The sequence below is a fragment of the Crinia signifera genome, chromosome 1 (assembly GCF_055691185.1).
Source record: "Crinia signifera chromosome 1, ASM5569118v1, whole genome shotgun sequence".
In the NCBI taxonomy this organism is placed as follows: domain Eukaryota; kingdom Metazoa; phylum Chordata; class Amphibia; order Anura; family Myobatrachidae; genus Crinia; species Crinia signifera.
Window position 1 is genome coordinate 204,152,126 of NC_139217.1, and position 12,889 is coordinate 204,165,014.

General features: G+C 45.7%; 1 protein-coding gene across 2 annotated transcripts in view; it reads right to left on the reverse strand.

Annotated features, from left to right (window-relative positions):
• LOC146027098 (beta-1,4-galactosyltransferase 1-like) overlaps positions 1 to 12,889 on the reverse strand; it is a 134,361-nt gene that overhangs the window by 46,095 nt on the left and 75,377 nt on the right. For both annotated transcript variants that reach the window (XM_083158092.1, XM_083158091.1), the window contains exon 3: positions 6,171 to 6,397. In XM_083158092.1, coding sequence (XP_083014218.1) covers positions 6,171 to 6,397 — 227 coding nt within the window. The remainder of the gene's footprint in view (positions 1 to 6,170; positions 6,398 to 12,889) is intronic.

Below are 12,889 nucleotides of genomic sequence, written 5' to 3' on the forward strand. Positions count from 1 at the left end.
CCATTGGCTGTTGTGTATAGAGTAAGCGGCGAAGACAGCTGGTGCTCACGACCTGAGAAAATATAGCAGCATTGCAGAACACAGGGCCAGCCACCAGAGGCATTGAAACAGGAGGGGGAGCTCGCTCGCCCCACCACACACACTCAAAGGAACTGCTGGAGAGAAGTGGTGTGCAGTCAGCAAAAATACCACATATACTCCGCTCTGTGGAGGAACATGCAGCGGCACAGCACCGGGGATAAAGTGGTCTGGAACAACTTTGACTGGCCCCCAGTCACTGTGCAGGAAGTGATTGGCAGGTGTGTCTCTGCTGTGCAATGTGCCTAAATTAACAGATGAGGTGGGGACAGTGCTAGCAGTGACTCTTGTCTTAGCCCCGCCCCACAACATTCTCCCTTGTCCTCTCCTCCAATGGTGCTGGTCATGGTGGTGGGATTGTGATGAACAGAGGAGGAGCCACCAGGAGAAAATACACATGACCTACGCGGAAAGGGAATACCAGTGTGTAGGAGGGAGGTAGCACATGAGGGAAGATATGTTGAATTTGGAAGATATACCTCCTCCCTCATGCCTCAATTCCTGTGTCCCTCCTCTCCAACCCCTCATGTTCCCAGGTGCTGTGTCACAAACTTGTTGGCAGGGGGAGCAAAATAGATAGTTACCTCCCTGCTAGATGGGTCATACACAAGATATCACAGATCAGAAGCAGGTTTCAAAAAAGCAGGCAAGGAAGAGTCCAAATTCTAGCCGGGTCATACACAAGTTATCACACGTGAAGTATAGAACGATCAAGCAGGAGAATGGTCAGGAGATTATCCAGAATCATATATGAATAACACAGGATATCAGACAAGCACTGGGAATACTGGAGCAGGACTGCCTTATATAGGGAGCTAAGTACTGGAGTCTTACAGGTGCTTCAATCAGTGAGAGCTGAGCGTGTCTCAGGTGCTGTAATCAATCACCAATGCTCAGGATACACAGAACTGCCTGGCAGCATGAAGCAGAGCTGAACTAACAGGACAATATCAAACCAGGTAAACATCAGACAGACGAAGTTGGGTACTTGTATAGTTTCACGGAGGCAGCTTGCGCTACGTTTGAAGCTACTTTATTAGCATAGCCCAATGGCTGTCTTACTTGTGTAGTTTTACGGCGGAAACCTAAGCTACGTTGTCTGTGTAGCTCAACGGCTGCCTAGCGTAGTAAGCGTAGTGTCTCTGCGGCAGCCCTGCGTAGTTAGCGTAGTCACCGTACTGTCCATGGGAGCTGCAGCTCTGTCCCCGGCGTCCCTGGCAAGCCTACTGAGCGCCTCTCACACAGTGCCGGCGCCTGCATGATCCCCTCTCTGCTGGTGGATGCTGACAGAGAGGGGATCATAAGGGTGCCGGCGGAGAGGTGCTCCATCTGTCTGAGACGCAGGGGCGACTCAGATGATTGAGCATCTCAATAAGTATTGTGGCAGGGTACGAAACCCTGCTGACAGGATTAGGGGTTCGATAGCATGTGCGTCTCCTGCACAAAGGGGGGGTGTGTGGCCACAAGTGCATCTCATGCACAATAAAGGAGGCATTTGCCAGTGCTCCATATTACATATGCCTCCATTTGAAACCCCCAATATCCACGCCGGCCCGAAGTGTGGCGAGCGCAGCGCGTTAAACTGTGTAACGCTGACTGACTACGCTAACTACGTAAGCTTCAGCTGACTGCAAAAAGGGACGCCTGACTGACTACTTGTGTAGTTTCACGGCGGCAGCTTAAGCTATGCTGTTAGCGTAGCCCAATGGCTGCATCCGCGGGAACACTACGCTGATTCTGGACAGGGACGCTATCCTAAGTACGTAACTGCCGCCATGAAATTACACAAGTACCGAATGTTGAGACAGAAGGAGGCTTTAAATTAAATTTCAAAGTGTCGAGACACTATAATAAAACCTTTTAACAAGGAAGGTAAAATTAATTTATGGCCATGGGAATTGTATTTACAAGAGAGAAAAACAACTACTGTAAATGATGGAAACTGCTATAAAAAGATAATCTTTAACCCAAGCCATAATTACACCAAGCAATATAACAACATAATACAAAAGGCCTATGAGAGGAAAATAATAAACAGGAACAACCATCAATTTCTTAAGGTGGATTAACTCAAAACTCCCACACGATATTGCCAAAAATACATAAAAATGAAAAGGAACCTCCATGAAGACCAATTCTGTCTGGTATTGCCAGCCTGACAGAAACTGAGCACATATATAGATCTATTTCTTTGTAAACATGCTACTGCTCTTCCATCATACACAAAGTACACTATGTAAAAATTAGACACAGTAAATGAGGGTAAATGGCTTGTCTCTTGTGAAGTTGAGACGCATCTGTCTGAGACTTCAGCTGCGGAATGCTTTCTTGATTTAGACATTATTCATGAATTATTTTCTCGTTGAAGCATTAGGATTTATTCTTATATAAAAAAATCACTTACAAAGAATCCCACTGCAGTACCTCCAGTTTGGAAGCATGTCGATGGGGACAGCCTGTGCCCCCACCTATGCCAACCTCTACCTTGGGTGGTGGTAAAAATAAATATTCCAAGAACCATATGAACAGTACACAGAAAATATCTTCTGTACTGATAGTATTCTACATTTTACATTGTACAAGTGCACATTTACCAACCACAATAAAAGCCATCCCGAAAGGAGAACTTATACACACAAAATGCAACTTTCCAATTCAGAGACATATAGAGGAAGAGAAAAATAACTACAACATAGATTCCTCAATAGAGGATATAGTAATAGACTCATTAAATCCATTAAAGAAGTGGATAGAATTCCTTGTGATAAAAACGTAATAAAATTAAGGAACCGGTCAGATTCGTGGGGACCTTCAATAAAAACTGGAAGGAAATATACAGTATACTCCAAAAACACTGGCCAATTCTAAAGAGCTAAGAACAACAAGGATAGTCTAGTACATAGCCATCTTTCAAAATCAAAACAAGTTAGAACCCTGAGACAAGGATCCATGAAATGTGGGTGGGGTAAAGCATGTGGCTATATGGAAACAACAAATTCTATCCACGATAAATTTGGATAAGAATGACCAGTTTCAGACTACATAACTTGTACCATGATAGGGGTCATATCATTTTAAATACCCATGTGGAAAATTTACATTGGCAAAGCAGTAATACCCCTTACGGTTTGGATACTTGAACATGTGGGTATGATATGCAATGCAAAATAGGACAAAGCCAGATTTAAACCACTGACACCAGTGGCTAAGCATTTGGGATGATACGCTTACAATTGGGCATACAAAGGGGCGACCTAGATAAGGAGCTACTAAAGATGAAAACTAAAATGATCCTCTTAATAGACAGTTTACAACCGAAGGGGCTTAACAAAAATAACAGCTACATGCCCTTTGTATAGAGAATAATGATTATATCCCATTGATAATAAAATAAGGGAAAAACATATTTAATCTTTTCTTCTGTGTCACCCATCTTTCTCTTTCAATTTCTATACCTTCCTTGTTTTCCTCTTTCTTATTTATACAATACAGCCAGAATATATCTAACCAAGGTGATGGGACCTCAGTGGCAAGAGATACATACAGTATGTGAGTAAATATCTCCAAATGTCCATGATTTTTTAATCTATGAAACGTTATTAAGCCATCATTGAATTAGGGGTGATAATATATTAATCAATTCCACTGTTCCACATCATCTCCACCATAGCCTGCATGAACCCTTGTCATTTTTTAGATATATGATGGCAATACTGAAATAATGCATTATTATATTTATTTCAGATATGCCTTCTCACCATGGACAATATTAAGATTCACTATGAGAGTACCAATTTTTATGGAACAACTTATAAAAAACCTTTCCCTTTACCCATTTCACACCCCTTGATTAAAATTGAATGTAAATAAAGCATCTTAAATACATTTAGATATATTTTTTTTTAATTCACCACCCCACCATTTTTATTTTCTGACTTCTTTCTTTTTCTATATTCACTTCACGTTTGTCTTTATTTATAGGTTTGGAGCACCAAATTACACTATTGAGATTCATTATGTAATAAATAATAAAATTCTAAAAAATTCCAGTACTGTATATCATCACTATGGCACTTTTTGTCATTCTTCATGTAGAATGTGTAAGCAATAAAGAATATAGGTGGAAACAAAGTTTTTATTGTTAATTAAGGAGATGCAATGCACAATTATATTCACACCTATAACATGTCTAAATCAATATACATGAGATAATATCAATGAATTATTTATAAACATCAACACTGAAAAATTTGGTACTTGTTTCCTAGCACGGCCACATCGATCATGATCGTGGGCATCGTTAGTAAAAATTGCGGGCATCGCATGCACTAAAAAATCGGGTGCGATGGTACCGACGCGATGCCCGCGATTTCCCATAGGGAACAATGTTAAATGCCTCAATTTACCCAAATCATCATAGGGAACAATGGTAAATGGGCCAGAACCCCCCAAAAACACCCCATAACAGTGAAATGGCCCAGAGAATAGAATAGTGTGGCGAGCGCAGCGAGCTCAGCGAGCCACCGCGCCCGAAGCGTGGCGAGCGCAGCGAGCCCCGCGAGGGGACGCAGATACCTGTGAAGCCCGCGAAGGGGCGCGTTTACCTGTGAAGGTATCCGCGTCCCCTCGCGGGGCGCGCTGCGCACGCCACGCTTCGGGCTCGGTGGCTCGCTGCGCTCGCCACACTATTCTATTCTCAACTCCACGCCGACGTGGCATAAACATTTGTAGCTTATATGACATAATATAAAACACTGCTAAAGTAGGTGCACGGCTACACAGTCAGGAAGCGACAGTAGAGGTGCAGGTGCCTTATACCTTAAATGATCACAGCTAAGTTCAGATATACGCTCCCATGATACACCTGCATTTTTGCAGGTGTATCATGACCAAGACACTATGGTAGAGCATAACATTAAGCAGGGCATGACTAGGGTTCAGAAGATTAACTAGGGCACTTTTGTTGGGGATACGGTCACAAGGTCGACAAGCACTAGGTCGACATTCATGAAGGTCGACATTCATGAAGTCAACGGGTCATTAGGTTGACACAAGCATTAGGTCGACATAAGGAAGGTCGACAGTCAACAGGTCAACATGGGGTTTTTCACTTTTTTTGAGCCGACATGTGCCCTAGTGTGCCGAGAGTAGCAAGGCACCGTGCACTTTTTTAGTGTCCATGATGAATGTGTCCACATTCAGGACAAGAAAAATTGAGACACTCCATGTCGAGCTGATGACCTTCCCCATGTTGACCTTATGCTTGTGACCTGTCAACGTAACCCATGTCATCCTTCAGTCATGTGGACCTTCATGCATTTCGACCTAGTGGTATTGACCTAATGCTTGTCAACCTAGTTGCTGTCTATACAATGATCCATACCCAGGGCAGCCTAGAGGTATGCGAGGCCCCGGTAAAATTGTGGGGGCATGGCCTATTCACGGGAGGTGTGGCCACCTCGCATGATTAGGCCATGCCCCCAAAATTTTTAGAGAGGGATGAAATAAGACTCTAAAGTCGAGGGGGGGGGGGGGGGGTGTTATTGTCCTCCCTCAGCAGCAGCAGCACACGCCTACAGCAACTACAGCACATGCTGTAGTGGTGTGTGCTGCTGATACTGTTGCCCGGGAGACACAGAGGGGGATGGGGGGGGGGAACCAGGGCCAGGCCTGGGTAATTAGTACCCAGCCCCCCCCCCCCCCCCCCTTCTCGGCAGCCCTGTCAATACCCTATTATTGGGCTTAAATTAATAACAGTGTCTCTCAGAAAGCATTGGTACAGTGATCCCGTGAATATATTGCTATGAGGCACACAAAGTTCTGATAACACCCCTACTCAAATCTAATATTGTAATATGATTTGGAGTTTTTTTTAGCCCAATTGGTTCTCGCATTAGCATAAGGAAGTACATCAGGCTTCCACAGCTGCCCCTAACTATAGTTATATTGTGTTTAACAGAATCAGACTCACAATTTTTACAAGTACTGTAGGCATTTTACAATTCCAGACGTTGCTCTAATGTATTTTAAAATATACATAATTACAGTTTGCAGAATATTATCATTGTTTAGTCAATAGTCATTGTTCTTACTTGTTCCACCACATAAATGCCGTAATCTGCTTGCTGTTTCTGTAGAAATGGGTGCATGTTGTGCAGCCAGGCATTAAGGTGTGCTTCTCTATTTCGAAAAGGGATCACTATAGCAATTTTCTGCAGTGCTGTACACTGTGCAGGCTTGCTATGGCCTCCAAGTGGCAAATGTGCATTTTGAAGGATTGTATTTTCAAGGGTCACATTTACTTCTACATTGTAAGGACCTGTTAATGAAGACAAACAGACAGACACAATTCAGTCCTAAAATTGTCATAAAACCAATTTATGTTTCATGGAAGAGATCAGTTACTGCATAAGTGTTCTGTTTGGAAATGTTCATATTTATACAGAGCCATTTACAAGAACAATATTGTGCATTAATCTTTAACCCATTGGTTCACAACCTGTATAAAATCACGGCACCCTCAAGTACCAGCTTTTTTTCACAGCACCCCTAAAAAAGTTTTTTATTGATACATTTGGAAAAAAAATATGTGGTGGTGTACAGTTGTGCTTTCATTGTCCAAATGTATGATTTGCAGCCACTAGCACTGGTTTTGCAATGCACAGGGAAGGGGGAGCATGATGTGTTTCAGCACGTATGGCATCATTACCCAGCTAAGTAACAGGTGGCTTCCAGATGATGGCAAGTGTGAAGCATCAAAAGATTTGCAGGTTCTGAAGATTATCATCCCATGTGGTAAGGAATTCTGTAGGTAGGTAACGGCAAATGAGAAGTCGGTACTTATGTAATATCTGGGCGCCCGATTTTTTCATCACATCGCATCGCATGCAATATAGTGGCATACAATTCATGCAATGCGATTTTTCATTGTAAAGACCCAATTTTTAATTGTATAGTCACCCATGGGTGATTTCATACCCCCACTATCCAACGACGCATGGAGTTGATTTTATATAGTGTGGCGAGCGCAGCGAGCCACCGTGCCCGAACCTGGCGAGCCCCGCTAGGGAACGCAGAATACATGTAAAGTAATCCGCGTCCTCTCACCACACTATATAAAATCAACTCCATGCGTAGTTGGATAGTGGGGGTATGAAATCACCCATGGTTGACTATGCAATTAAAAATCGGGTCTTTAAAATGAAAAATCGCATCGCATGCCGTAAGTAGTGGCATGCAATGAAAAAAATCGGGCGCCCAGATAATACATAAGTACCGAGAAGTCTTAAAAATTGAAAGACCATTATCAGAGAGGAGGCTAGGCCCAGATTACAGGCAGATCTAATAGTTAAGAAGCAGAATATTTTGAGATACTATTTGAGCTGCATTATACAATGGTGTTGCTGAGTAGTGTGTAGATAAGGACAAGGCATTCTTATTTGGTTTTGGACAAACTTTGAAGCCACTATATGGAGATGTAGTATTGGATAGCTTGGATTTGCATTGGCAAGAAATGAATGTTTTTAGGTTATTATTACTACACAGCATATCTTAAATGGTATTGTTATGCGAAGGGGACCCCTGCCGGACCCTAACTCCGTTGCCTCAGACAGGAGTCAGCAGCTGTGTGCAGAGCTAGACTTCACCTGGGCCCGTCTCGGCTGGGGAGCGAGTTAGGCCCGCTCCGCTCCGCTACAGGCAGGTCTTAAGGGTGGACAACACCAGCTGCTGAGGCCAGGAGAGCGCAAGGGCAAAGCTAACTACACCTACAGAAGGCAGGGGGACCCCGGACGCCTGGCGTGTACTAAACGTAACAATACGTGAAGATGGTACTAAATGTAAATGGTGAACAAGGAAGCAACAATGCTACAAGGATGGGATAATATCACAACAACTGAGGGCAACAATGCCGAAGATGGAATATAAAGATAAAAGATACAGCTGGCAGCAATGCTTCTAACCAGGTGGAATATGGAGCTAGAAAGCACTGACAACCAGGTCCTCTGATGACACTTATCTGTAGCCGGACACAGGTAAACGGGACACGGCACGAGGAACAGCACGAGGCACGACACAGAACGGGAAGGCACAGGACTGCAGAGTACTTCTGGAACCAGGAACACCAAGGCACACTAAGGTATGACCAAAGCTATAACCGGCGTCTGTTCCCAGCAGACGCCAGCTATTTATTTGAATCTGCCGCCTGTGATTGTGCTGACGTCAGCCGCGCTGACGCCGCACGCTGCTTGGAGACTCGAGAGCGTTGCCCAGCAACGCCCCGACGTCCAGCAGCCGGAACCACGGAGCCGGAAGCTCGGGGCGTTGCTAGGCAACGCCCCCGACGCTCCCCCGGCGCTCCATCTCCGCCGCCCGTCCCGGACGTGACATCACGCAGAGGCGCTCTGGGACGGCGGCGGCTGACAGTACCCCCCCCTTGAGGAGAGGTCAACCGACCTCCAAGTCCTGGCTTCAACGGATTTTGCTTATGAAATAATTGTTTTAAAGATGGAGCGTGAAGGTCCTTGTCCGGGACCCAGGACCTTTCCTCAGGTCCATAGCCCTTCCAATGGACTAGAAAGAACAAACGCCCGCGAGTGATTCTCGAATCCAGAATACTATCGATCACAAACTCCTTGATGCCTTGACGAATTACTGGGGCCGGCCTGTAAGCACGTGGCCGATGGGCAGGTTTAAGCTATGAGGCATGGAACGTGGGATTGACCTTCAGAGAGCGTGGAATCTGGAGTCGAAAGGCCACAGGATTGATCCTCCTAATGATCCTGTAGGGACCGATAAAGCGAGGACCCAACTTCTTGGATGCCTGATGGATATTAATATTCCTGGTGGATAGCCACACCCAGTCTCCGACTTTAAACGAACAAGGTCTCCTGTGACGGTCGGAGAAGCGCTTTGCGGCCGTGGTCGCAGAGAGGAGAGCCCTACGGACCATAGCCCAGATACTTCTCCTACTGGTCACCCACCTCGAATTACCTGTTCTGGCGGGAACAGGATCAAACGAATTGGCCCGAGGGTGGAAACCATAGTTACACAAAAATGGAGACATTTTGGTGGCAGAATGCCAGCCATTGTTGTAGGCAAACTCTGCGAATGGCAGATTTTCCACCCAATCCTGTTGGGACTTTGATACGTAACACCGCAGGAACTGCTCGAGTGTCTGATTCACACGTTCCGTCTGCCCATTAGATTGTGGATGATAGGCCGAAGATGGACTGAGCTTAATCTGTAACGCAGAACACATAGACTTCCAAAACTTGGCCACAAATTGAACGCCCCTATCTGAGACGATATCAGTAGGAAGACCATGCAAGCGAAAAATGTGGCATAAAAACAAAGAGGCCAACCTTTCCGCGGAAGGTAAACCAGTCAAGGGGACAAAATGTGCCATCTTACTGAATCGGTCTACCACCACCCAGATGGAATCACAACCCCTGGATAATGGTAAATCAGTTATAAAATCCATGGAAATGTGTGACCATGGCCTCCGGGATATTGACAAGGGAACCAACTGACCAATGGGCGAAGAACGGGGAGTCTTATTCCTGGCACAAACGTCGCAGGCAGCTACCCATACCTTGACATCCTTCCTCATGGTGGACCACCAGACAGCTCTTGATAACAAAGATAACGTTTTATCACTGCCGGGATGACCCGCTGATTTACATTGATGAAACTCCCAAAAAAAATTTTTGCGGAGCTCAAAAGGTACAAAGAGTTTACCTTCTGGCACGGCCTTCGGAGCCGAAGCTTGTGCCAACATGACTTGATCCATAAGGCTATGAGTAACCCCAGCAATAATACAAGAGGCAGGAATATGGTTGTAAATGCGGTTCTTGGACAGCGGAAAAACTTCTAGAAAGAGCATCGGCAACGACATTTTTTGACCCTGGCCTATAAGTAATAATGAAATTAAATCGGGCAAAAAATAATGTCCACCTAGCCTGCCTCGCATTGACTCTCTTGGCTGATTGGAGATATGCCAGATTTTTATGATCTGTTATGATGGTAACCTGGAACCTGGCCCCCTCCAGCCAATGTCGCCATTCCTCTAAGGCTGCTTTGATGGCGAGAAGCTCCCGATTGCCGACATCATAATTACATTCCGCTGAGGAAAATTTCCGAGAAAAAAAAGCACAAGGATGTAAGAACCCATCCTGCCTATCCACCTGTGAGAGGACTGCCCCAATCCCTACTTCTGAGGCATCAACTTCCATGACAAAGGGTAATTCAGGATTGGGATGCCTCAGAACCCCGGCGGAAAGAAAGGCTGCCTTCAACTTACTAAAGGCGTTAACAGCGGCATCGGACCAGACTGAAGGATTGGCGTCCTTTTTGGTTAATGCAACAATGGGGGCTACAATATCAGAGAAGAATGGAATAAATCTCCTATAATAGTTAGCAAAGCCCAAGAACCTCTGAGTGGATTTGAGGTTAGATGGTTGAACCCAATCCTTAATGGCCTGGAGCTTTACTGGGTCCATTTGAAAACCCCGAGGGGAAATAATGTAACCCAGGAAAGAAATGCTCTCCACCTCGAACTCGCATTTCTCCAACTTGGCATACAAATTGTTCTCCCTCAATTTTTTTAGAACTGCGCATACATGCAAGCGGTGCTGCTCCAGTGATGGGGAGAAGATCAAAATATCATCCAGATATACTACGACAAAAACCCCCAAAAACTCCCTCAAGACGTCATTAATAAAATCCTGGAACACTGCAGGTGCATTAGCGAGACCAAAGGGCATAACCAAATACTCATAATGTCCCGAATGCGTATTAAACGCAGTTTTCCACTCATCACCGGCTTTAATGCGGATTAAATTGTACGCCCCTCTCAAATCAATTTTAGAAAAAATGGATGCCTTACGAAGCTGATCAAAGAGTACAGATATGAGTGGAAGAGGATACGAATTTTTTACTGTAATGGCATTGAGCTGTCTAAAATCAATGCACGGGCGAAGGGAGCCGTCCTTTTTCCCCACAAAAAAAAACCCGGCTCCGACGGGTGATTTTGAGGGCCTAATGAACCCTTTCTTCAGGTTTTCCTCAATGTACTCCTCCATCGCCTTCTCCTCAGGAAGGGATAAGGAGTATAATCGCCCCTTGGGAAGTTTGGCCTCAGGAATGAGATTAATGGCACAATCATATGGTCTATGAGGGGGCAAGATGTCTGCTTCTTTTTTGGAAAACACATCGGAAAAAGACAAATAAGGTTCAGGTAACCCAGAAACTGAGGGAGTCACCATGCGGACTGGCAGGGCTAGACAATTATGAGAACATTGCTCCCCCCAACTTACAAGTTCCCCTGACTGCCAATCAAAATGTGGGTTGTGTAGTTTAAGCCATGGTAATCCCAGCACTACGGGTGTAACAGGACTATGAAAAATAAAAAAGGATAAGAGCTCGGAATGGGTAACCCCAACCTGGACCTGTAGGGGAACGGTGCGCTGTGTAATAACTCCATTGGGCAATCGATTGCCATCTAAGCCATACACCGAAATCTCTGGAGATACTGGTATGAGGGAAATCCCCAGTTCTTTGGCTAACTGGGAGTCCAGAAAATTACCCGCAGCCCCACAATCAATAAATGCCTGGCCATCCCACCTATGAATCTCAGAACAAATACATATGGGGATTAATAAAGAATTACTGGGAGATATAAGAGATAGGCCTGATAGGATGTCTCCCCGCATCCTCAGGCCTTGGCGTTTCCCGGGCGCTCAGGACAAGCATTTACCAAGTGTCCCCGCACCCCGCAGTATAAACAGAGGCCCTGAGCACGCCGTCTGGCCTTCTCCTGCGGAGATAAGCGAACTGCGCCCAACTGCATAGGTTCCCCAAGGTCAACAGCAGAATCCTCGGGGACACTGGGCAATGGCACCAACCCTGCCCCTCGCTCTGAGCGTCTCTCACGGAGCCGGCGATCCACCCTGATAACCAGCTGCATGAGATCGTCCAAGGACATTGGTGTGGGATACTGCACCAAGGAATCTTTTATTTGGTCAGACAGCCCAACCCTAAATTGGGAGCGTAAAGCTGGATCATTCCACCCTGAATCATTAGCGTATCGCCGGAATTCAGAGCAATAGGCCTCTGCCACCTGGCGACCTTGTTTGAGAGATCGAAGGTGAGCTTCTGCTGCGGCTGCCTTATCTGGGTCATCATATAAAATCCCCATTGCCTGGAAAAAAGACTCCACGGACCGGAGAGCCGGACTGTCTGACTTCAGCCCAAATGCCCACGTCTGTGGATCCCCCTGGAGGAGAGAAATCACCAACCCCACTCTCTGTATTTCAGACCCGGAGGACAGGGGCCGTAACCGAAAATATAATTTACAGCTCTCTTTAAAATTAAAGAACTGATGTCTATCCCCAGTGAACCGATCAGGAAGGCTCATTTTGGGTTCTTTAACAGACATAGCCGTTGCAGGAGCTGCTCTACGAACCTCCTCCTGAGACTCAACTCTGAGAGTGAGATCCTGCAACTGCTGAGTAAGGTGGTGTAACTGTTCAGCAAAAACCTGGGCCGGAACCCCCGCATTGGGATCCATGCTAAACCAAGAAATACACAACCACTGTAAAGGTAATATGGTTGTGTTACAATATTATCTGGCCGGTTATAATGTTATGCGAAGGGGACCCCTGCCGGACCCTAACTCCGTTGCCTCAGACAGGAGTCAGCAGCTGTGTGCAGAGCTAGACTTCACCTGGGCCCGTCTCGGCTGGGGAGCGAGTTAGGCCCGCTCCGCTCCGCTACAGGCAGGTCTTAAGGGTGGACAACACCAGCTGCTGAG